Raw genomic sequence first — 27,372 nt, forward strand, 5'->3', positions numbered from 1 at the left:
AATATTTTTCGACTTCAAACATTGTAAATTTACTACAACGTCAAAATTCAATGGCAAAAGAGATTTATGATAGAGATTTGAGTTGTATTGGATTTTATTAAAAATGGCGATTTCGATACCTAATATAATAGTTTCATATTGAATACGGCCAGTTTTGTATTTAAATGCAATGGACATAGCACCAGTGACACATTGGAAATGAAAATACCCTTTTTTTTAATCTTCAACTTGTTCTACTTATTGCTCTTAGGTAATAAAATTAAATATACAAATTAGTTATTAAATGTAATAATGTTTATACTGAGATTATAAAGGACACTTGTACTTCATACAAAGGGGCAAAAATATCGGATTTTTTTCCGGAAATCTGAAAAAATTGTGGTTAAATAAAAGTATTTGAATTGACTCACCTACAGGCTATGTACGGATCTTTCTTGTGTGTGATACAGTGGCGTCGCCACTAGGTGGGCGAGGGTGGACTCTAGCCCACCTTAAAATAGTCTCCGCCCACCCAAATAAAAGGAATACATGATATACCGGGTGTCCCAGAAGTCTTTCCCTGATTACAAACTTTATTCATATCCGCTATATGCAATGTAGAGATGTGAAAGTGGTGCCAAAATGTTGGAAAACTAACCAAGTTTATTTGTTGCAGGTTTCAGTAATGTGGCTGTAGTGTAGCAGTGTCAGTGCCAAGGAATCCGGAATTAATGCTCTTGACATCGGGTGGCATCTTTCCATACAATTTTTCTTGGACTTGACAGGATTTGGGAATGAAGATAAATTCCATTTTTTAAATACCAACTTATTGATGGCAGATATTCTAGCGAAAGAATTCTGTACATTTGAAAGTTCCTCTGCACTGTTATTGGTGACCGGGTCTCGTGATACCAGAGGACATGCTGAGCTTTTTCCTGATTTGTGAACATTTCCGGTTTTCTGGGCACTGACACTGCTACACTACAGCCACGTTACTCAAACCTGCAACAAATAAACTTGGTTAGTTTTCCAACATTTTGGCATCACTTTCACATCTCTACATTGCATATAGCGGATATGAATAAAGTTTGTAATCAGGGAAAGACTTCTGGATAACTTATTTAGATAACGCAAAGTAACAAGCACACAAAGCGGCCTTAACAACTCACTAACATACCTCGGTTTCACTTCTTGATTCTCCATTAGGTTGGTTTCCTTTCATTAACGTGCGAGAAATGATTACGTACGCCAAAATGATCAAATTAAACTTTAAACACGTGTAACAATGAATAAACCTACAAAAATAGGAAATATGTATTCAATAAATTTGTTCAAAGTGGATATTCCAGAATTCTTTTTTAGTATTCCGGTAACTGTGACTAAATTATTATTTATTTATTATTTATAATGTTTTCAGTTGAATTTAATTTTTCCATTATTACGTTTACAAGCTTCGTTTGTCTTATTATTGTAATATTCCTCTTTTTTTACAAAATACAGGAAATTTATATCCCGAATTTTTAACACTAATAAAAATTGCATACAAAATATTTGTAATAACTGCATTATAAGTATGAATTTTAGCCATGAACAAGAATGCTCCAGTACAACACAACGTTCATGAACGTCGCTCCACCTTGAAAAATTCTCAGCCCCGGCGCTGGCCACAACCACCAAACCAGAGTCCACCTAAAGATATTTTATCCTCCCTTGAGTCCCCCCAAGTAAAATTTCTGTCGACGCCACTGGTGTGATACCTGCATCCATGTTTTTATTGGCCGAGTGCACTAGAATTCCGTAATCATTATCTCATCCAAAATTCGGTCCTTCATACTTTTTCGCGACTGGTAGCTACTATTGCATGTTGAAACGTATCGCTATTACGTCACCAGATCAGTGTGTGTGACAGCTTTTTTTTCTTCCCTCCCTCGTGGAGCAAAGATTCCAGATGAAGTCTATCCGGTGGAAGATTGTGTAGAGTGGGGATGTTACAGCGTTCGAAAAGGCGAGCACAAGGAACACGCCTGCCATCTACGACGTTATGTAACCGCTGGATCGAAGTTCTGGGTCGAAAAAGAGCGCAGGCGAACAAGCAGAATGGTTGCCAACCTTATGTATATTTCTCTAACATTAGTCATTAATGAACATTTATGAACTTGATGTGTTTCTATGCTCTCTATGGACGAACAACCGATGAAGTAGTGGAGATTGTGACTCATTCAGGATTAGAACCCAGAACTTGTGGCTTCAGGAGACGTTGATTGCAAATTGTGACGCGGCCGGGATTCGAATTTCGAAGTCGAGACCTTAGAATTACATATAGGTAAGGCAGCGAAAATTTGTGACTGGGTCAGTATCTGATGCATCGAGTTCCAGGTTTGAACCCAGGTCATTTTTCATTCAGATTCCCCCCCTAATTTCAATCCTCGTTTCGAACATTAACTTATTTTGTTGAAAAACGAGGCACTCTACAGTCATGTGAATAACATTACTGAATTTAATGGGAATTAGTAATATCAAGAATAATCGAAAATAATATTGTTAAAGTTAGGATTATATAATTCAAGAAGTACTGATACAGTTTGAGGAAACAACAGAGGCGTCTCGTGAACGCATGCGGTGCATGCTGCGCATGCGTCAATTGTGGGGTAAAGGACAGCTTGCTCTGCGACGACATTAATGAGCATTTCTACATTCTAAATTCTTCATATAGGAGAAGTATTTATTTTACACGAGAGCGCTGAACTAAGCTTATATTACATTTCTTGGTTCTGAAGTGACGCATGCGTCAATTGTGGGAAAATAATTATTACTTTATTTCACTTCAGATCCAAGAAATGTAATATAAGCTTAATTGAGCGCTCTCGTGTAAAATAAATACTTCTCCTATATGAAGAAATTAGAATGTAGAAATGTTCATTAATGTAGTCGCAGAGAAAGCTGTCCTTTTTCCCACAATTGACGCATGCGTTCACGAGACGCCTCTGGGAAACAAGATACACACACACACACACACACACACACACACACACACACATATATGGCAACTTTTTCAACAGCAAGTGATATATATTGCAATTGCACAATCCTTTCGCCTATCAGGCATTTTAATTTCTTTATTGGGAAAGATGGAACATCCCTTGGGCATGCCAGTATCATTTATTGTAGCTTCTACTGGATAACACTGTAGAAAATAGTGTTTGCTCAATTGTACAACCAAGTTCAAAGATGGATGTGCTCATCATATTCATTGTTTTGCGGCAGTGATTGATCGGCACACTCCTCAACGGTGTTCGGTAAAAATGGCAAAGGAAAAAATGGCCAAAGTGAAAATGGCAAATGGAAAAAGGCGAAAGCAGAAATCACAAAAAGAAAACAAAAGCAAATGATAAATAATTGCTATAAATAATTCATATGTAAATTGTAGAGAAGAAAAATATTGATGCTGTGTTTAACAAAATCAATATTTATTCACCTTTGATTTCGTCACTTTACAATTCTGTATTTAACCAGGACAATATTTATTCACCTTGAGTTTCGTCACCTTTTACTGTATTTAGCTAACAATATTTATTCACCTTTGATTTCGTCACATTGCAACTTTAGGTTATATGCTACTCCTCGTAAGAAATCCTGCATTGTTCTTTTGTTATATAGCACTGTCGGTATAAATTGCCCTAGTTTTCTTCTTTGGCAGTTGTCAAGTATATAGTATGAAATGTTCTCTTATACCGTTCAAAATTAAATATAGTGTTTTAGGTTCACTTGGATTGCACGGATGTTGATTTCGAATATTCATATCATTAGGACACTTGGCTATCATTACAGCATCGTAATCAGGTGGATGATTATGATCGTAAGAACACGCATGATTTTGTTTCAATAAATTTATTTTTAGAATTCCTCGACACTTGAATTTGTTCCTCCACCTCGTTACATTCTTCAGGTCAGACTGTTTTGTACACGCGTAGATAGAAGAGTTTCCCTGCAGCTATCGGAGATTTAACAATTTTCATTTTGAAAAAGTAAACAAGTTCGTCTCTCTGAGAGAAATCAGTGACACAAATTAGTGCGAGGGGTTAGATAAGGGCTGGCTTGAAGTCCTGCTATACGGCGCACGCTTTTAGAAGGAACATGAGTTCGGCCAATACCCAGCCAGTGCTACTGCGCTGTTGCCAAACTAACTGCTAGCGCAAGGGAAGGACAGCAAATTCGCGATGTGTCCATTATTTTTGATAATGCATGCACAGTATATATGAGTACAGTGAAATAATATAGTGAATATTTCTACACAGGATTATAATATCATATCACTGTAGCATATACGAGAAACCCATACATGAAAGAAGCTTGAAGGTATTTATTTATTCATCACCGCTCTCGTCGTCTTCCTCGGTCTCCGTGTCACTGATTTCACTCATTCCCGAGTCACTCTCCTGGAGGTTAATGATTAGATTTTGCACCCTTGGTGCCTGTACTACTGGTGCTAGGTTTTGAGAGTGATATTATTTAAAATAAAAAGAACACACGGAACACACACTATCGCAAGAAAGGGTTGTATTTAATCTTTTCACAAACTGTTCTATGTGGCGCACAAGTGAACGATAAGCGAATAATTTTACACCGGCCTTGCTACGAAAACAATGAACTCACACTGACCCAGACTTTCAATGTTCGAGAATGCCCAGAACAATGAAGGGTTATTGTTTATATCGAGGCGAATTTAACACCCACAGTTTTCCCTAGACACAACAACTCAGCTGCGTCAACACGGTGGCAACGAAAAAAACAGGCTGAAGGAAATGAAAGGTGACGTTTCCCTTGTTTCTTCAAGGAACGATAACTCCGGCTGTAGGCGACGGAAATTCATGGGATTTGGACAGTCAGGTTCAAAATGTCTTTCCCCATCTTATGATGAACCTTAAAGTGACGTCTTTTATGAAAACTTCTTGCGCGCAAGAAAAATACAGAACACGGCTTTTAACTTCCGCGCCGCAGTCTCCTAACTGTACAACGTTGCACTTCTGCCATTGGTTCATCGCCACGCACACCCTCTGCGTTGCCCCACCCGATATCGCTTCTAAAAGCGTGCGTCGGCAGGTGTGCACAAGGCATAAACGTGTTTTCAGTCTGAGAACTCATGCTATGGTGCACCCGCCACCCATTCCTCTCAAGTTTCATGAAACGCACATGGTTCAAATTATTTACAATTAACATGTGATTCTATAGTGTCAGGAACTTCTGCCAGAAGAAATAAACGGCATTATAATTATTTTTGGAAACCTTAAATAAAATGTATCAATTCAAGGACAAATTAGTGATAATGACACCAAAATTATATTAACTTTAAATTTCAAAGTGTGAAATGCAAGACGTAATTTCTCAATTTTCATGTAATATCTTAATATATTGTATTTTTCATTTTTATTCTTGCCATTTCTACCGTTGCCATTTTTTCAGCTTGCCATTTTTACCTAAATTCTTCCCAACACCCTCATGATTTTTGCGACACCCCTCACATTTTTCACAAAAGCTTGATTTATAGTCATTCCGGTACTAAATGCGCCATTGCAGTCCTCTGAAATCGTCCTTAACCCCCTTAAGCTGACAAATTCTGCATAAACCCCTATTTTGAGGAATCCTAGGGCATGATGTTTCATCTGCGAGTGTAAGTTGATTTTTTATGGAGTGTAAGAGTAAATTCAGCTTCAAAATAAGCATGAATTTGGACTTCGTGTCAAAAGTAGGGAGGAGGGGGTAGGATGTGTTGGATAAATAACTCTACTAGGCTCAAAAATTAAATAAACACTTCATCCAATGGAAGCTAAGTAGTGGTGATAGTGACTCAATCAGGATTCGAACCCAGAACTTGTGGCTTCAGGAGACGTCGCTAGAAACAACGTGAATTAATTCCCTGAGCTTTAAATGCATAATTCTCTGGCACTACTATTACGAAAAAACCATCCCACGCATTCATTACAATGTGATATAATACTGAATGAAATAGCGTTCACGTTAACTTTGAAACTGGCTTAACTAAATGTCGCAGGAGTATCGATCGAAAGCAGTTGGCAACCCTGCTCTTCCCAACACGGGGTTGGTGGGAGTACGGAACGGGGGTTTGCGCGTGTTGAAGTTCGGGAGGGGGAAGGGAGGCAAGTAGGGGAGGCAAGGAGAGGATCCGTGAAGGTCAAATACACTACACCCGTGGTGAATGTTGGCAACATCGCGAGCAGCACTCCCGCTACTTGCCTTCGATACTACTGCGTTTGACAGATCCTATTCTGCTCGTATCATTAGGCTTATCATTTCCTCGTAAAGCACCAGGTCGTTTGTTCTCTTGCGACGAAAAAAAAAGAGATTGTTACATATCCTCCCCCCTCTCTTCCCGCTTAATTTATTTACACAGTGTATCGCGGCAGGCAACTATGTGATGTGTTGATGCGGAATTATTCGTAATCGTTCAGGAAGTATTACAAGGAATAAACGAAGTGTCGCAGTGTCATGATTCAGTGTTGAAAATGGTTGTGTGCGAGTGTTAGCCAAGAAAGAAGTTGAATTTGTGTTCATAGTGCCTCAAGGAAAAATCTGGCAACCGAGAACACTCCCGATGATAAAAATGGAGATCTTTCAGAAGGCATCATGACAGGTACACATAGCATCACTTTTATTATAATTAGTAGTGCTGGGTGGCCCAGAATAAGGTAACCGAAATTGTTGTTATTAGAAATTTCGGTTACTTTTTTCTGGTCCACCCTGTATTAGTATATAGCACGTTCTTTCCTTTCGACACAATATTGTTAAACCTTGCCCTCACTTCTTAAATTTTCTGTGCACACATTTAATTGAAATCCATGGTTATTGCAGGGTAACGAGGCTGTGGCGACTTGAATCAATCTATATTTCTGCCATCCTGTAACCCCACCCCACCCCTTGAAACTATTTTTCCAAATATGTTTCGAAATATATTTTCAATCTGATACGTTTAGAGAAAGAGTACAGAATTACGAATGCTCTTATACGACCATACCCTGTCCAAATATATACCCTATATATAGCTATATATAATAATGTAAGGTTCAGATAACAAGGGCTCTTGTGTGTGTGTTTTATGCAGTGGCGTGTGCACAAGTTTCGTGAGAGATCGCTATGGCGAAAAGGTCTATGACTGCTATTCTTACAGTTATCCGTCAATCACGTATCTGTCGATTGTTTTTAGAGGAATGTGGTGTTATACATAAACCCCACCAGGACACGCCACTAGTTACTAATATAAAAACTTCCATTTTTTTAACGAGTCAAGGCCTACCTAACTGCTTAACAATCTGAAAGTGTGTTGATCAGTCAACCTCTTATCCATAATTTTCACTGACTTGGTAAGCCTGCAGTGAATATGGAAGTGTCACAAAAAAGATTACATATTTCCACTAAAAAATATACTGTATACAGATGCCAAATCTGGGGGAGAGGGGTCAAATATAGTTTACTTTCTCTTGGTAGAGCCGGCCCCCGTGGCGGAGTGGTTAGCACATCGCGCTACGACGCCAGGGGTCCCGGGTTCGAATCCCACCCTGGGCATGATTGTCCTCTCGTCAATTTCATATCGTCACTCATCCCTATCTTCGCAAATTAGCCAAAAGTGGCTCAAGAAGTAAAATAAAGCAAATCAATCAATTTCTCTTGGTAGACAAGTCTTAGCAATAAGATGCTATAGTACAGGGCAAAAACTGGAAAAAATGGGGGTAACTGCCCCCTCCCCCCGCCTAATCGCCGCCACGGTGTGTATATAGAGTTAAAGCAAGTTAAAACATTCCCTAATATTCGGGGGAAACATGGAAAAGACATTGAATTTGGTTTAGGAAGAAGGGTAGGAACTGAGAAGTGTCAGACTACCATTCTCCCAAGTAAATCATTGGGTGGCGTTGGAAATAACGAAAATACAGAGAGAAGAGAAAGTTCTTACGTATTGTTTGTATTTGTATTTTGAATATATATTAATTTCCGTCTCTTTTCTTCTCATTTACGTTAATCGCGAAACGAGAGCTTATTTCTACCTTACGGCTTCACAGAACATTCCAGCAAGACGTATGTCCTGATGGAATCGTTTGTAGGTGCAACATATCGTATTAGTTCTCATGCTTTACAGTTTTAGCAATGATTTTAGAATTTTCTAAACGACACCACCTCCCTGTTTCGTTCGGCACACGTGTGTGTCGTTGCAACATAATTACTAGGTCAATGACTTAGTATTCTTTACACGAATGGTAATGTTTTTTTACCAGACAGAACCTGACAACAATACATGCTTGCGCTCAGTAGCGGCAACTGTACATTCTAAGGGCCAAAAATGACATAAGTAATGTTTTATATCTTTACATGTATAATAAATATATGGCCCCTTTTGGGAATTTTTCTGGGGCAGATACTGCCTTGCCTTCTAGTCTATGCTCTTGCTGGAGCGTGTTTACACTAGTGTTCCTATTTGTGTATTCGCGGAACTATTGTTGTCGACATTGTCTTGTCCTGCATTCTAACGCTTGCATTCTACTAACAACTAGGTTACGAAAACCCACTACAAACTTCAGACCGACCTTGATTCCAATGAGACACATTTGCTTCCATTTCCCGATAACCTATGACGAAATATCATCACTCTGTAAATATAGGATTAGTTTTCGATTCATGTGGGTGACGCCTCGGTAGTATAAACGATTAAGTGCCAAAACATGGTATTTTGTTTTCTTGAGAACATATTTATTTTTAGTTTAGTATCTACGTCACTTTTCCATTTTTAACCGCGACGAGATTGGTCAATTAGTGAAACAGTTGCTAGAATAAACAAGAACCTTTAATCCTATTAGATTGCAATACAGATGCCTCTGGTTCGTTTTCTGGCGAGGGCACAACCTGCTATAAACCGTAAGTTCGTACTCGATTAGCCTATCGCTGCATAAAGGCACCCGTTCCTTCAGGGTTCGATCACAGGCCTGTATCATTCGCGACTTCCTTCTTGTGTCCAAGTTCATGGTAACTTTTATTATTGTTACAAAATAAGTATTTTTTAATTTGCTAACGCGTGGTTTACAGATGCCAGTCGCGTATTTTCAACAATACAGTTTTGGTTTTATTTTCCAAAGTTTTCAGACGTCACAAAATTGATTTTTCCGTCTTGCTATTATGCAAGAGAAGTGCAGTTGCAGAAGAGATTACTTAGGTGATTAAGATAGATTATACAGTGATAAGACATCATACTGGAGATGATAAGCGTGTACGGGCATTATGCTTGTCCCCTCAGCAACGTAGCTCACATTGATGGATGCAAGATGGCGATGTTAAATGCATGGGCAATAACCAAGCGAGACAAAACAATTGTGCTCTTTTTGTTAATCATTAAAATAATATGATTGTCTGTCACAAATATTTTCCCGAACCTTTCCATGTTACTCATTAGACTGCAAAATCTTGACTAGAGAAATTATGGCCTAAAACCGCCAATTTCCATTACTTTGCTGTTGATTGATTGATTTGCTTTATTTTACTTCGCCTCTTGTGCCACTTTTGGCTAATTTGCGAAGATGGGGATGAGTGATGACGTGATGAAATTGATGAATGGACACTCACAAACATCCTTGCCCATGACATGATTCGAACCCGGGACCCCAGACGTCGCAGCGCGATGTGCTAACCACTACGCCACGGAGGCCGGCCCATTGCTTTGCAACTGCAGTAGTGATAATGACCGTTTTCATTGTATTAACGGCCATTCATTAAAATATATATTTATTGTGCACGCACCTGTAATTTATAATCATATTTTACGCATCCTTATGCATTCAGGTGTTGCAAATTAACGGGCAAACTGTTAAATTTTAACTGTACAATGTTGTACTTTTTACAGTAATTTCTAACTGAATTTTCATTTTTCACTATTATTATTGATTACACTTTGTAAAACGCAGGCTTACCTTTTCGTTCCGTAGAAAGTTAACATTTCTTAAAAACAATAGAATCTGTCTTGAATTAAATAAACATTTGTAGAATCTCCGTTTTCTTGTGCAAACTATTAATGCGAGAATAATGATACAAGTAGCCATGCAGCGGTGTAAAATTTCCCGTCTGAGAAATTCTTCCATGAAATTTATCACACATTACTCTTTAGTCTACAATAATAATTGTACTTCAAACATTGTTAACTATATTTTTACGAATATAACTAGAAAAGGTGCGAACACAGAGAAGAGAAGGCAGAGAAATAGAAAGTTATAGAGAAGCGACAGAGAGGGAGGAAAATAAATAAATAGAGACGCGATAGAGAGAGAGAGAGAGACCTAGATAAGCGAGGAAGGAAAGAAGGAGAAACACAGAAGAAATACAGGAAGAAAGAGAATGGAAAAGAATGGCAGAAGGTCGATAATGAGAAAAAATAAAAAGCAACACAAAATTGGGAATAAAAAATTATGAAGAAGAGAGGAAGTAAACACGAACAAAGAGGCAGTGGCGTGCCCAAGGGAGGTTGATGAGGGTCATAAGCCCCTCCGCCTTTGGCGTATTCCTTAAAAAGGAGCCGGACCCTGTGGCCGAGTGGTTAGCACATCGCGCTACGAGGCCTAGGGTCCCGGGTTCGAATCCCGCTCGGGCTTGGTTGTTTGTGAATGTCCATTCATCAATTTCATCACTCATCCCCATCTTCGCAAATTATCCAAGAGGCACAAAACGCGAAATAAAATAAATGAAATCAATCAATCAATCCTTAAAAAGGAATATCAATGGCAGGAAAAGATGACTGAAAAACGTACACGTATAACCCCGCTTTCGAAAATGTTGGGCACGCCACTGGAAAGAGGTACTGAAAGTTAGAAAAAGACAAAAGTTAGAAACAAGATACAAGGAAAGAAATAGACAAAAGAGTTACAAATAAAAGGGAAGGAAATGTAGCCAGTTATTACTATTATCATTATTGCAAGGGGGTCAAGTGACCCCCTTGTGGGCGCCCATGCTTCTTTGCCAGGGATGATGTCAGTCTAGTGGAGGGTCCTGGCATCAACCTTCATTAATTCGAACCTTATCCTGACGTACAGGGTTCGAACTCCCGGCGCCAACTGCCCATATTGAGAAGCGTGCAGTCGCGAAATCCGAGTAAAATGGCGTCTTGTAGTGAAAACTATAGAATTCAGAAATTATTTATTCCGTGACTGGTACCGGTTTTTCGTTGGAGACTTTGTTATCGAGCGGATGGCCTGGATTTCGTAAGATTCCCCTGTTCCCGACGACCTTTGGACTCGGGAGTGCATCCTTGCATGCAGCCACCGGCGTCGGAAGCGGGGGGGGGGGACAGGGGGGACGGACGCACACAATAAATCCTCAAATAAAGATCGTAGGTGAGACCTAGATGAGGTATTGAGAATGCATTTAAATAATAACAATAATTAGAGAACGCATTTTCAGATGCAGCATCTTTCCAAAAATGTAGCTGCTTTTGCCGATCGTTTGAGATATGTATTTTAGGACATGAAATCAAGTAAAATAAACACACTTTGTTGCACCTCTTTGCTTCCTTTTCTTTCATGTCTTCTTAAAAAATTGGACAGAAAAATTAAAGATTTTCACTCTTATTGAGCAGCTACATAAAATCCCATAGTCTCATTTTGTAGAACAGAACTAGAGCTACAAAATGGTATATTACAATCATTGCAGCCCCAAGAATTCTCAAGATAATGTTGTAGCAAAACCCGCGAGAGAAAACACAAACTTCAACGAAACCTACTCGGCAGAACCACAGTTCTCTATGCGGTCCGCGCGCATTATATACAGATGCAGAAAAAGAGAGCATTTAATAAAGGCATCTTATCAGCACCTTTTTTTGCAATTTTTTGAAAACATTTTCAGAACCCTTTTTCCCTTTCCTAATCATAATTTTGCACCTTAAAATCCTTTCCCTAATAATAATAATAACTGCTATTGCGTGCAAGTCAGGTAATGTTGAACTTTCAATGGACTTTTGTCACACATATTTTGGAAAATAGCTGACATTTCGAAGAACTGATGGCGGATTAACGAGAGAAGAAGATTGTTAATCGTCCATTGGAAGCTCACTGCTGTTTTGAAAATTTGGACTTCTTAGAATTTATTGTTGTATAGATTATCGTGATAGATTCAGGGCACCACAATTTATTTTGCTATTACAAGAAGCTAACAGCTAATACATTCGATTTTTCATTTTCGATCCATTCCTAATGTTTTGCAGAATTTAGTTCATGTGTGTGATTCTTCAAAACTGGGTGTGGTCAGTGGCCTGCTCAGGGGGGGTTTGTGGGGGTCATAACCCCCTCCCCCTTTGGCCAAGTATTCTTAAAAAGAACGTAAAAGGCAGGAAAAGAACAAAATTAGAGATCACTACTAAAAGAATGTATGCGAAAATCATGGGCACGCCACGGGTGAGGGGATCTCCGCCCCCCCCCCCCACAAAAATACTATTAGAATAGGAAACGCCATTCGTAAAATGCTTAAATTCACTGCAAAATATAAGCATTTTCCGAAATTTCTTGAGGCATTCTTTGTCCAATCACCCAATTGATCATTCATACTCATCGTCACTATTACCCCAAGAGCGTCGTAAGGTAACAGAAATAGAAAGAATGGAAGACAACAGTACAGTGGTGGATCCAGCAATTACAGTTGGGTGGGGTCAGCCCAATTCTAATCTACACTTGCACTGTTTTGCATAAACAACAAGAAACAAGAACAAATCTGGCTTTCATGTTCTAGAGATTAGCGTGTTGTTTCGTAAAAATAGGGGCTCAGGGCAGGAATAGATGGTTATTATTGCATGTCGTTATCCCCTCCCATTGCCACGGTAAACCGAACGATCACATGTGAAAAGTAAAGTGAATACTCAGAGACAAAATCTCGGGTTCGATTCCCTTAGGAGGCATATTGCACAGTGGTTCGGATCCAAATTTAAACTGTAGGTCCAGTTCCGATTTTCGAGTCTATTAAACTTGGAGATAAAATACAGAACATTAAGTTTTCAAAAATATTAGGCATAATAATGTATGCAACTTGTGGCAGTTGGAGCCAGTCTCCGTGGCAGAGTGGATAGCATATCGCGCTACGATGCCAGGGGTCCCGGGTTCGAATTCTGGCCTGGGCATGGTTGTGAGTGTCCATTTATCAATTTCATAATATCATCACTCATCCCCATCTTCGCAAATTAGCCAAAAGTGACACAAAAAGCTAAGTAAAATAAAGCAAATCAATCAATCGTGCCAGTTGGGAGGGCAATCGCCCCTATCGGCTCCCCGTGGATCCGCGTGTGAGACATTATCCCAGATTGATCTAAATTTTCAAGGTCAATCTGAAAAAAACTCGAACGTCAAGGTGCAAATGATGAAACTCCTTCAATTTTTTTGGAAGTTGAGCGCGAACTGAATTCCCTTTTTCAGAGATCGTGAATATTGTACTTGTATCGATTTAAAACTTTAATCTTGGTGTGTACTAGTGCCGATATCGAAAATGTACGGAGCCTTACTCCCTTCACCACCTTTCGATGCTTCGAGAACCATAACTTCCCAATCGCATGTATTTATTCCAGCATGTAATAATCTTTATGCACCTGATATCTAAGGTCCGTGTGTAGTTCACTTAGATAACAGATAATTCCATCTCCATTTGAATGTTAAGGTTACATTTATCACATTCCTTTATCTCATCTTTATCTAGTGCTTTATTTACCTTTAGTGATATGATCAGCTGAAAATGAAACTCATATCTTCTATAGTATATAGATGCGTATTCACTTGCATACAAATTGTAGCATTTATGTGTGCATTCCTTGCCTGGTTGATTGGCCTTCACCTAATTTCTTGGCGACTTCTGGCCAGTTTTCGGATTGAGCCACTGGCGTAAGCAGGAGGGAGCTGATGGAGCTACAGCCGATTACGAAATTTTAGAAAATCAAAATTTTCAAATAAAAGCCGTAAAAACTTCGGGAAAATCCGGAAGTGGTAAAGGCAAACCCCTTTAAAAATGACCCCCCCCCCCCCAATTACAATTTTGTCTTTGGACAACATTTAGAACGAAGGTTATGAATGGTAATTTCGAGATATTTCATAGTGTATTCCGCCTCTACTTAAATCCAAGCAATGTTATATCCACTTTGACAATTAGAGCCCAATACGAAATATAAACCCTGCATACGCTGGTGGATTGTACTCTGTTCGCTCTCTAGCCTTGGGTGTATCACAACAATGGGATTGAATACTTCATATTAAGTATATAATGCTCAACACGCAACAAGCGTTTGTTCAAGTTTGATTTTGGAATCAAAATATTTAAAAAAATAATCTGAATTTTATTCACATAGGGGAGTGGTTTTTAGTTACACAGGACAAGAAGGGATGGGAGAGTATAGTATTTCTTAGATAACTGCATTGTTCAACACAACATAAAGGTTCTTTTTAGTTAATGTACATATAATTGTATCATAAAGTGAGCGAGGATCAGATTGGATATATGGGTGCCTTCCTACGTTTTTTTTAGTTTCTGATTTTATGAACATCAACATTGCGGTGATTGAGTGTGTTGAGTGGTAATATGATCTCGAGGTTCCAAAGGTCCTGGGCGGGAGTCCTGACTAGAGTATGGGAGACCGCATAAGGGTCATGGAGAGTAACAATCGAGCTTTAGATCTTCTATATGTGGTTTTGGTATCTGTTTTCATGATTACTTGTTCTTAGTTTGATCATGGCCTGTTCTTTGTCTCAAATTGTACTTTATTCTCTTTTTATCTTTCTCTCTCGCTCTCTGTCGTTTCTTTATTTCTCTCTCTCTCTCTCAGTCTGATTTATATCTTATCTAATTCTCCTTTATCTCTCTCGTTTTTATATTTCTCTTCTCTTTAATTCTTTCTTTCCTTTTCTATCTCTGTTTCTCTCTCTAGCTTCTTTATTCCTCTCTCTCACTCTCTCTCTCACTTCTTTATTTCCCTATCTTACTCCATCTCGCTTCTTAGTTCCCTTTCTTACTCTTTCTCGCTTTATTTCCCTTTCTTGCTCTATCTCACTTCTGTATTTCCCTTTCTTCTATCTCGCTACTTTATTTGCCTTTCTTATTCTATCTCGCTTCTTTATTTCTGTTTCTCACTCTATCTCGCTTCTTTATTTCTCTTTCTCATTCTATATCGCTTATTTATTTCCCTTTGTTACTCTATCTCACTTCTGGGTCATTCCATGTCAAATCATCCAGAATTTTGTGAAAATGTCACCCACCATCCCCGATTTTGATGAAATTCGGTATGCTTATAGAACTTTTCATGCTGATTACAAAAATGACAACTTTTTTTAAATTGGTCAAGGGGTTCAGAAGTTACGCGCTTTTTAAGATCTCCGTGTACGCCACATGCGGCTCCACGTTGAATGACACGCATTAGGTTATAAACAATCGTATCTTCCCTCGGGTTTGCCGTAGAAATTTCAAATTAGTTTTCTTTTGTTCAGAATAGTATAAGCTTTCATTTAAATAACGTTTCAGATGAATGCATCAATAAACATGCATTTTTATATATAGTTTTATGTATTTATTTAGAAAAATAAATGACTAACTTCAAGAGCGAATTTCATGCAATGCCCCCCCTTCAATTTTCCCCCAATTTTATATGTAGGTAGCTCAGAGTGTGTACTGATGCCTGATGAAAAAATTGGGATGGGCGGTTCAGAGACAGGGTGATAAAAAAATCATTTGTATAAAATGACATTAAAAGTAAATCTTATTAAAATGCTTATGTATTTAGCACAAAGCCTGAAGTACAATATGTTTCAAGTTACAATATTCAAAATTTTTGTTCACTATGTGTGAATGTAAGCATAGGCGTAACCTGGCGGGGGCAAAGGGAAGCACTTGCCCCCTCCAAAATTTATAAGTTAAATATATTTTGTGATCCTCCTGGCACTTGAGGAACAAACGAATAAAGAGTAACAATTATGATTTTTCAAATGTATTTATCAAATAACACTGGACAATATTTTTATGCGATGGAAAACTTTGTGATAATCTCAACCCAAAGATAGTTTCCAAGTGACCCATTAAGATAGTACCTAAAAATTGTACTCTATGCATTGCCAAAATTTCATGTACTATAAATTGTGCCGTTCACATTTTAGATGGATATTTTGACCATTTCAAACACACTAAAGTATTTGACTTATCACTAAGTACATATGTCCATCCATTTGTGTTGTTAATGTCCACTGGACACAGCATACTTTTTGGCCAGTAGTGGGAAGTTGATGGACCAAATGGATGCAAGAATTTAATAGCTGCATCGTCATTATCACTTGGACTTTTGAAGCAATCCTACAAACAAGTTTGAGTCATGCACACACATGCCAAACATAACTGTTTACTGTTGGAATTTGGAAAGCCACTTTATTACAAAAGTCAAACCATACAGTTACAAAACATATTACATCAGCACTTACTATTTTTGCTCTGACTGTTAAACAACTAGTGTTTCGAAGTAAATAGTTACAAAGTTACAAGTACAGTTACTTTTCATTTACTAATTCTAACTGTAACTAGCTACTTTTAAAAATAAGTACCTGTAACGTTAACAACGGTAACAGAGTTACTTTTTGCAGTAGGGAAATAGCTGAATTGGACAATTCTGTTTCAGACTATAAAAATAAAATATGTACTTTCTCTGGATGCTACGTGAAAGGATTTTCTTTGAATTGCTGGCAAGGAAGCTATACTTTGTTGCATGCTAAATTTAGAACATCCACGCTTTACTGTAATTCATTTCTAATTGTATGTAAAAACTCCATTGTTTTTGGTCGACTGCTGCGTTCGTTTGGAATGTTGTTGTCCAGCTAGGAAAAAGTCATTCTCGAGGGAGTGGATCTTTTGATCTTGTTGAACTTGGAATGGAGGAGAAAGAAATAGGTGCAAGTGGAATCAATGACACCATATTCAAAATACCGTGGTCAGCATACAAATGATTTTTAATTATAATCGTTCAAGCAAAGCTGACTGTGTTTTCCATCATTTATTAGGAGTAATAATGTAAATACATGAATACATATTATGTACTAAAAACATAAGTAAAACATGGAAGTCTTCATGATCATTGATTTTGTGTAACGTTTACACAAATCAATGATCATTAACAGTATGTTACTGTTACACTAACTGTAAAAGAAACTCAGTTACTTTCAAAGTACCAGTAACAATAACTGAGTAACTTTTTTAATGATTGACTGTAACTCAGTTACTTGTAAAAAGTAACTTACGGAACCTGACGGTTCAAAATAGTGCATACTTTCTGGTAATGTTGTAGTACTTTGCAATCGCTGACACATTGTACTGTGGGTTGTTGTCATTTCACCCTAGATGATTACTAAGAAATTTATGCCTTGAATACCATTTCTACATAATAGCCGTACTTGTTACTTTATACTATAGAAGTCTTTACAAGTATTTTTACTGTTCCAACCATCCCGTCAGAAGGATATATTCTGTGGTATGTAGTGAAAAAGCTCCATTGGAAAAAAACTTCAATCAGCACAAATGTGTAGTATTAATTCTTACTTCATATTACGTATCCCCATGAAGAGTAGCCAAAACAGAACTTCCATATTGAGATAAAATGCACAAAAAGAATGTTCTCGAAGATAAATTTGCTAAACTTGGGAATGTAAATAATAATTATATAATATATAAATTTTTTAAAAAATGAAGACTGTTGAAACTAACTTACATACAGTGGAACCTCAATTTTACGTTAACCAGGAGACCAAGCTGAAAAACTTAATATGCGGGAAAATGTAAAATCTTGGAAAATTTCTAACCAAACCATCAAGATTGAATGCAAAATGAAGGAAAATATAAAATCGAGGAACTTAAATCGGGGTTCCACTGTAATTATTACTTGCAAATTTTAAATTAATCTATAAATTTTGGAGAGGGAAGAGCTTCCCTTTGCCCCCGCCAGGTTACGCCTATGCTTACATTCACACATAGTGAACAAAAATTTTGAATATTGTAACTTGAAACATATTGTACTTCAGGCTTTGTGCTAAATACATAACCATTTTAATAAGATTTACTTTTAATGTCATTTTATACAAATTATTTTTTTATCACCCTGTCTCTGAACCGCCCATCCCAATTTTTTCATCAGGCATTAGTACACACTTTGAGCTACCTACATATAAAATTGGGGGAAAATTGAAGGGGGGGCATTGCATGAAAATCGCTCTTGAAGTTAGTCATTTATTTTTCTAAAAAAATACATAAAACTATATATAAAAATACATGTTTACTGATGCATTCATCTGAAACGTTATTTAAATGAAAGCTTATAGTATTCTGAACAAAAGAAAACTAATTTGAAGTTTCCACGGCAAACCCGAGGGAAGATATGATTGTTTATAACCTAATGCGTGTCATTCAACGTGGAGCCGCATGTGGCGTACACGGAGATCTTAAAAAGCGCGTAACTTCTGAACCCCTTGACCAATTCAAAAAAAAGTTGTCATTTTTGTAATCAGCATGAAAAGTTCTATAAGCATACCGAATTTCATCAAAATCGGGGATGGTGGGTGACATGGCCTGGATGAATTGATGTGGAATGGCCCTTCTTTATTCCCCTTTCTCACTTTATTTCGCTAATTTTTTTCCCTTTCTTACTCTATATCGCTTCTTTATTTCCCTTTTTTACTCTATCTCGCTTCTATATTTCCCTTTCACACTCTATATCGTTTCTTTATTTCCCTTTCTCACTATCTTCTCTGTAAGTTCTGTATTCTATCTCCGTGACTAGTTTCTTCATTACTTTCCATTTCTGTCTCTATTTTCTCTCTGTGTGCGTGCGTGTGGGGGGCTTCTTCCCTTCTCTTGTTCTCTACCCCCACTTCTTCTTTCTTTTGAAACGTTTCTCTTCGTATAACGTTAACATGACGTCAATGTATCATTTAAGGACATACATTTTCGATTTTGAACTCCCCTGGAAAATTTTCTGTTCTCGCCCATGGGCATCTATGTATGTGTGTGTACTGTAGATCTAAATGTGTAATCTATCATTTGGAAAATAATCAACACTAGCGTACAAATAACAATAATAAATCAAAATTTAAATATTTTTTAGAAGAACCACTCCATTTGTGTTTTTTGAGTGCTGAATTTGGGACTTAGGAATTAGATTTGTTAAATATTTTACTCCCTAAAATAATGTTTCGTAATTAGTTTCAGTACACAATGTCTGAACTTGAAGGGAAAACATGTCGCACGCTGTGAAACCGGCTAAAGCGAAGCGAAGCCGAACGTATTGATCTGGTAATATTGTCTGAACAGCTGAGTGGGCGTAAATGTGGCAACAATGCGGAAACGGCGTCACGACGGAGGGGCTTGCTTGATATCGACCGCTCCCCTCCTACTCGAGATAACGCAGGCTTCATGCTCTATGCTGTTACCATCATTATTTTTCGTCTGAAAGAACACCCCGTGCTTTATTTTTGAGCGTTACGCAGGAAGCGACCAAACACTGACTCATGCAAGTTTGTTGATCTCTCGATCCGGTATTTGAATTCGCTTCGTGACCTTGACCTTTCGGGCTGGGAAGTGTGTCATTGCTAGGAGTCGGATAATGCTCTAGTTGCTCTGCAAAGACCGGCGTAGCCAAGCCCTTCCCGAAAGCCAGGCTACACTGGTCTACAATGACATTCTTTCAAAAGTAAAAGGTAGCCTTTTTCTATGTATTGATTTTGAGATACTGAAGTGGCATTCTTTGTTGGGTGAGTGATGATTTGATTTATTTTACTTCGCTTTTCTGCCACTTTTTCTAATCGTGAAGATGAGGATGAGTGATGATACGATAAATTTGATGAAGGGACACTCACTACGAACACCCATGCTCAGGCCGGAATTCGAACCCGCATTCTTTTTTGATTTTCTATTCTTTTCATCTTTATACGGCTCTACAACTCTTCGTGAGTATTGGTCAGCTCAACAATATTGTGCCCTTATTTTATCAATACCTACAGTTCACACATAGTATTTCATTCACCTTGATTTGATTGATTGATTGATTTGTTGTTTTAAGTCCACTTTATGCACACTAAGGCTAATCGGGACTGGACCTACAGTTTAAAGTGGGATCCGAACCACTTATGCCTCCACCGGGTATACCCCTTGATTACAAGGCGACGACGCTACCACTGCGCCATCGGGGAGGCCCTTTTCATTCACCTTATTCGGAACAAAATATCTTCCTCAAAACTTTCCTTTCAAAGATTAGGAGCTGTTCTTCCATTTTTTTTATTTAATGAACATGTCTCACGTGCTGAGAGATGGTACCCCCCCACCAGCTAACCCCAAGGTTCAACCCCCCCCCCCCTCTTAAGCTAACATTTTCCACTTTTATCGCTGCTCACATGCAAGGTTTTAATATAGCATTGTAGAATTTTAATTTGGAAATTGCTTGTATGTGGCTAAAATTAAACGTGTGCGCCAAGATATGAGATAATAAAAATTTAGTGTTTTATGTGATTTTTTATTGTCTCTTGCGTAGTTTACATTTTATGCGCATTCTCTGCTCTTTCAGTTCAATGTGTTCAGTAACAGTCTGAATACGGTGATCACTAGAGCCCGGAAGTTTGGCAAAATGCCTCTTTTTATCTACTGCATATATTGACAAAATTTTTCCGGATATACGTTTCTTATGTTGTTTCGAATGTTTTGGAAGCCTTTTCATTTTGTCTATTTTGCCTATTTGGGACCCCACTGCCTATTTTTAATTATAATGCCTTTTTTTGCCTTTTCAATGAAATTTGACATTTTTTTAAAAAAAATGTGTATATAAATTATTTTTCTCCCAAAAAACGTTGTTGGCATTTATTTTTCTTCCGTTTATTATGTGAATAATTTTCGCCTTATTTAAGTAATATTGAACTCACGCATGTTTTAACATTGCTGAAGGAGAAAAGTGTGAGAAAAAAGTATTTCATGCTGAGTGAGGATATTGCCTTTCGGTTAACATTTCTTGTGCATGATTGACTGCTGAAGTGGACAGGTTGATTTCGAACACAAAGAAGATATTTCTGAAATCTCCCTCTCGAACCCGAAAATTTCAGGAAGTTGCGATTGAGCTTAGTTTACCTCAGCAACCAGTCTTGACGAGATGGGGAACCTGGATATCAGCAGCTATATATTATGCTAACAACCTTCAAAAAATCAGTGAGGTGATCGATGCTCTTCCAGAAAATGAAGCGGCTTCAATTCGTGAAGTGAAAAAACTCCTGTGCTATTCAAGTTTACTTTTGCACATTATAGTGCATTGCCAGAGACAATTACAATTAAAGCATCATTGAAAATCTTCGAGGAATCTATGCAGCAGATGATGGAAGTGCCAGGAGAAAAGGAGTGAGCTGTTGCGGAAAAGTGCAAACGGGTAGTGAGTGCAAATGAGGACTTGAAACAATTGAAAACAATTTGTGATATTCTAAAAGGTGAAAATGCTGTTACCAAAATGAGTCCAGCTACATTAGCTTGTTATATGTATGCTCCAATAACTTCTGTCGAAGTAGAAAGATCATTTTCTATTATGAAAAACATTCTCTCTGACAGACGACTATCAATGAATGTTGAGAACTTAAAAAGCACCTTGTCGTTATGTGCAATCAAGACGAAGAAAATTGAAATGCTCTTCCCAATTTAGATTTTAACATTTTGCCAGAAATTATAGATAATAGTAAGCGACTTCTAAATGTGCCTTTTTTCGGTTTATTTTGCATTTTTTTCCATTTTTAGTGCCTATTTACCACATTATAAATGCCTTTTTGCCTGCCTATTTTAACGAAAATAAATGCCTGAACTTCCGGGCTCTAGTAATCACAATTGATATACAGAGTGACAGGTCCATTTTAGATTGTAATTTCTCTACTACTTTTCTTCTTTTTTTTATGGAAGGTTGAGCCCAACCTGAGAAGAAATTGTGGCTACGCCCTTCCTCCTCTTGGGAAAAGCTAATCGCGGTGGACTTGCCACACGCCTCATCAAAACTTTCCCGAAAACCTCCTAACGTTTTTTCACCAAGCCTCAATTTATGGTCATTTTGATCCTAAATTCGTCGCTCTTATAGCTATATTCCCAGGTGTAAAATTCTAGTTAATCGCATCTGGAATACAGTAAAACCTCGTTAATCCGGACTAATGGAGGGATAAGTTGACCCGTTTAACGAAAGTCCGAATTAACTGAAATAACCTAAAAGAACAGTAGAAAGTGCTTTAAAACTCAGTTTATTGCAACAAAACACGTTTTTTATGGTGTATTTAAAGGGCATAGACCACGTATTTTAGTGACCAAAGTTTTACGGGAATATGCCGAGGGTATTCCTGTGTCAATGCGGCTTCTTGCCGAAAGTCTGCGGGAAACAGAATTTCATCAGTGGTTGCCTGCCTTTTCTTTGGGAAGTTCTCCCATGGACGTTGGATGTAGATATTCGTAGCCGTTATGGAGCAAAATGACAAATGCGATTGTTAACTTCTAGACACATTTAGAACCTTGCATTCTGCTTTTTTTTCCTGTCCGGATTAAGCGAAGTCCAGCTTAACGAGGTTTTACTGTAGTAGGGATTTAGGTTCATTTCCGAGTCCGAATCTTCAAATATTCGGATCCGCACATCCAACCAAAGACATAGGGTCCTAGGAGATGGTGGTAGTCACTACATTAAAACAAATATACAAACAAAAACGTTGCCACTGAAGGTTCCGAGTTCAAGTCCTGGCCTGGACATGGCACTTCATGCGTAGACAGCCTAATTTGTCCTGAACCTGCAGTTGTAAAGGGGATTCCAACTAATGTGCCTTACAATGCAAGAGTGTTAGGTACTCTGGAATCGAGGACGCATGGGGAATTCATCTGTATTTGCCCGTTCCATATTCAAAGTCTTGATCAACTGATCGGTTAGTAAATACTGAAAGAAGGCCCTTGTGCTCCCTAACAATATGCAGCATTAATTTATTAATTTGTGGGCTTATTTTTTAGAAAATAAGTGTGCGAAATTATTTTCTTTTCTAAAGTGTCCGTTATTGAGGCATTTGTGTTGACGATACTGCGCCACGTATGAAGTATTAAATTTTTAAACAGTAATGAATGCTATTCATAGGGATTAGATCTGGATATTCGAGGAAGTTTAGACATTTGTGTGTCTCCCTCTCTTTCCTGCTTTACTTTATAACGTTTTTTCCTTCTTTATTCCTTTATTTCTCCTCTTTTTCTCTGACACTTTCCTTTCTTTTCTATTTCTCTCTCTCTCTCTTCTTTTTAGATCTTCTTTCTCTCTCTCCCTCTCTCTGTTATTTTTATATTTACTTTCTCTCTCTCTCTCTTCTTTTTAGATTTTCTTTCTCTCTCCTTCTTTCCCATTTTGTCTCTCCCTTCATACTCTTTATTTTTCCTTCCCTTCATTTCTTTCTCTCTCTCTCCCTTTAACTTTACCTCTCTCTCCCTTTCTCTTCCTCCCTCTGTCTGTGTCTCTGTTCCTCTCTCTCTCTCTCTCCCTTTCTCTTCCTCCCTCTCTCTGTCTCTCTCTCTCTCTCCCTTTCTCATCCTCCCTCTCTCTTTCTCTCTCTGTCTCTCCCTTCCTCTCTCTCTCTCTTTCTCTCTCTCCCTTTCTCTTCTTCCCTCTCTCTTTCTCTCTCTCTCTTTCTCTCTCCATCTACTCTTCTCCGAGTTGCTTCTTTGCAGCACAATGTCGTCATTGTTAGAACACCAGCTTGACAATGACACACAATAGATACCCGCTCATTTTCATTGCTGCTTAGCTTACTGCATACTGCTGCAAATTTGGCAAATGGCGCAAGAACGTTGGTTTGATTTAAGCCCACTATATGCATAGAAAAGGCTAATCGGGACTGGACCTACAGTTTACAATTTGATCCGAACCCCTATGTATCGAACCGGGAACTCATTGGTTACAAAGCGACGTCGTTGCCACTACGTCATTGGGGACGCGCTGTTACAGATAATACCCATATGCAATTCAGAAAAATCCACAAAAGTCTTTGTTAGAAGCCATTAGATAACAACATATAAGCCGACCTCCGTGGCGGAGTGGTTAGCGCAGCGCGCTACGACACCAGAGGTTCCCGACATGAATTCTCGTTATGAATGTCCCTTCATCATATCATCACTCATCGCCCCGCCCCATCTTCTCGATTAGCCAAAAGTGTCGGAAAAGCAAAGTAAAATAAATTGATTGATTGATTTGTTGTTTTAAGCCCACTTTATGCACAGAAAGGCTAATCGGGACTGGACCTACAGTTTAAAGTGGGATTCGAACCACTTTGTGCAAAATAAATTAAATTAATCAATAACAGCAAATATATCTACGAATTTCTGTTTACCTCAGTTATCCCGTGTAATTACTGCATATACTGGTCCAAATTCTCCTTGTCGGAAGGAGATAAAACAGAGATATTTGTTGAAATGGTTCAAAGATACAGGTACTAAACCAAGTAAGTACCAAGTGAATTTTCCTATATCTGTGCGTGGCTTCATGTTGCGTAATTCCATGTTAGCCAATGCCAGTTCGATACCAGTGATAGACTTGCCTGTCATCCACCTACCTTGGACAGCGACATGTTCTACGAAGACAAGGGAATCGAGTAGCGTTTCCGGGGAGCCAGGACCAGCGACGCTTCCCGTTGTCAAGGAAACGACAATGACACAGCAACCGAGAGTTATCGTGTCTCTCCACGTGTTCCCTCCGAAACGAACTAGACACGTGGCAAGATGGAAATGTTTACGAGCCGTACACTGGCGTACCAGAGGCGCTGTATGGGATGTTGCCGTAGTAACGCCCTTATGGATGCGTGGCGGAGGGTGGGGGTGGCTCTGAATGTATGTTATGGCCATGGCTTGGAAATTGATGAAGGGCCTTGGAGATTAGATTCAGAAAGCTTTGTTTTTATTGTGCATTTTTTGCCCTTTTGTAGTTATTTAGGTACTATTCCTAGACCGAGACGACCTTGAGAATCCGAAACCGAAACGCGACTCTGCTTCGTTCGGGACTACGGTATAACATTGAAAAATTTAAATATAACCAATATTAACTTTACTATGCGAGGTCATATCTAGACTTCATATTTTTAGGTTCTAAAAAGTGTGTTTTTGGGTTTCTAAAATAGGCTCTAAAAATCCTAAAATAGGTTCTAAAAATCCTAAAATAGGTTCTAAAAATCCTAAAATAGGTTCGAAAAATCCTAAAATAGGTTCGAAAAACCCTAAAATAGGCTCTAAAAATCCTAAAATAGGTTCGAAAAACCCTAAAGTAGGTTCTAAAAATTCTAAATAGGTCCTAAAAATCTTAAGTTAGGCTCGAAAAATCCTGAAGTAGGTTAAAAAAACTTAAAATAGTTCAAAATTCCTGGAAAATGCTGTTTAGGTATAGTCACCTCACCGGCAATGAAAATGGGACACCTATATCCTGAAATACGCACTATCTTGCCTAACCCTACAGCGATGACAGAACTTACCATTGGAAATTTGCTATTAAAATCCACTCTTCTCCATATAGTTAGGCGACAATCTTTTTTCATGTTATCCACAGTCAAACTCCGCAATTTTGTCTGTGTGTATCATCTTACATGCTGAAAATAATATTTTTAAAAAACATAGTCAGTGGTGCAAACTTCATTGCTGAAATGTTAGTTTGCAAGGCGTGAATGCTACAAGCACCGAAGTGACGTAAAAGTGAGCAAGACCACACAGATCAGACCACTTTCGATTGTACAGGTAACAGAAGCACCAGACATTTTGCTTTGTTTAGAGCTTTGAAAAATCACCATGGACTTTGAGGAAGGGAAATCGACAGAGAGTAGATTTCAAACATGTTCGTCATTGATTTTTTTCGTAACCAAACAAAGCAAATGTCTCTGTGTGACATAAAAATCCTGTAAAACCTTTAAAAATATATAAAAACCTTTAAAAAAAGGCTTGATTTAGGCGCATACACCCAAAATTAGGTTCTTCTAACAAACAAAATAGGTTTTTAAGGCACTAGAAAACTTCATCCGTTGTTGCGCTTTTTTTAACGAAACGCTGACATAACTTATTATTTCTTGCATACATGTAAAGGAAAAAAATAGGTTAAAAACCTAAAATCCGACGTCTAGTCATATCTTATGTATTTATAGTTAAGTCATCTAATTTGTGTGTATAGGAATTACAAAGTCAATCCATTCGTAGCAAATGCCAACCTGTGCCGCGTGGTTGCATACATGTTGCGGATAATATTCCATTTTTCCATGGTTGGTAGCGTCGAAACGAATTGTCAATGAGAAAAACCAGACCAGACGTCCTCTTTTACCCGGACATGTCCTCTTTTTCGGGTCCTAAAAATGATCCGGGCGGGTATTTAAAGAAATGAGGAAATGTCCTCTTTTGGGGATATAGACAACTGCTTCAACTTCAAGATTCGTAACAAAATTTTATATTTGTAAATAAATGTTAATATTGTTTCCGTGTTCAGTTTCAAAGTAAGGAAATACAAAGCTCTCAGTTGCAAGCGCAAAGACAAGAAACTTTTCTTCCAACAAAGAATTAATATAGTTTATGTAGTTCATTATTATGTAATATTCTAAATTCCTGTGTTTCTTCAACTAGTTTAGACCCAAATATTCTCCTAAGTTCTTTATTTTCAAAAACTCTCAGTTTATGTTCTTCTTTAAACTACCGGCATAGTAAATAAATATTAGAATATTCAGACATATGCCTGTAATGAGGACTATTATTAGTTATACTGAGACGGAGTAAAAATATTTCTTAGGGGTGTGTGATCTCCAAGCTCACCAAAACAGTGTTCGAAGTGCTGCATCCAAAAATGTCCTCTTGTTAAAAGTTTGTCTGCTGGCAACCCTAATAGAAAAGCGATATAAAATATGATTCTAATGGGTTCTATTGGGTTCCGCTGCAGGACCGGAACGTTTTCTCTCGCACAATTTAAATTCGGTCCAAGTTGCTTATTGTTTCATTGAAAAAAGGCTCCTGGACCGAATTTAAATTGATCGGAAAAAGGTTCCAGGACCGTATTTAAATTCATCCGGAAAAGGAGTTCCTGGACCGAATTTAAATTCATCCTGAAAAAAGGTTCCTGGTTCGAATTGAAATATTTTATACATATAAATAAATGTTCTTTACGGCTTAGAACCCGTTTACGCTTACTGGTTTTCTCTCCTGGACCGGAATTGGATTTATTTAAAATTCCTGGTCCTTTTAACAACCCTGTTTTAAAGTGTGATCCGATGTAAAATATGAATACAAATATATTCATACCGGGGATGATGCACCCCCTGCCCTTCTCCTCTGACGCGTCGCATGTTGTAGAAATTTCCGCGGCTG

At 38.1% G+C, this 27,372-nt stretch overlaps 1 protein-coding gene across 2 annotated transcripts in view; it reads left to right on the plus strand.

Moving 5' to 3' along the window:
* The window catches only part of Hr3 (nuclear hormone receptor 3 ROR-beta), a 518,235-nt gene that overhangs the window by 94,298 nt on the left and 396,565 nt on the right, over positions 1-27,372 (plus strand). Inside the window, exon 1 of one of the 2 annotated variants that reach the window (XM_083142587.1) lies at positions 6,218-6,628. The exons of the other annotated variant lie outside the window; for it this stretch is intronic. Within the exon in view, the coding sequence (XP_082998713.1) occupies positions 6,622-6,628 (7 nt within the window). The 5' untranslated portion in view covers positions 6,218-6,621. Of the gene's footprint in view, positions 1-6,217; positions 6,629-27,372 lie in introns of those variants that run through there. 2 annotated transcript variants of the gene reach the window in all.

Source organism: Lepisma saccharinum, chromosome 21, assembly GCF_977018435.1.
Source record: "Lepisma saccharinum chromosome 21, izLepSacc3.1, whole genome shotgun sequence".
NCBI classification, from domain to species: Eukaryota; Metazoa; Arthropoda; class Insecta; order Zygentoma; family Lepismatidae; genus Lepisma; species Lepisma saccharinum.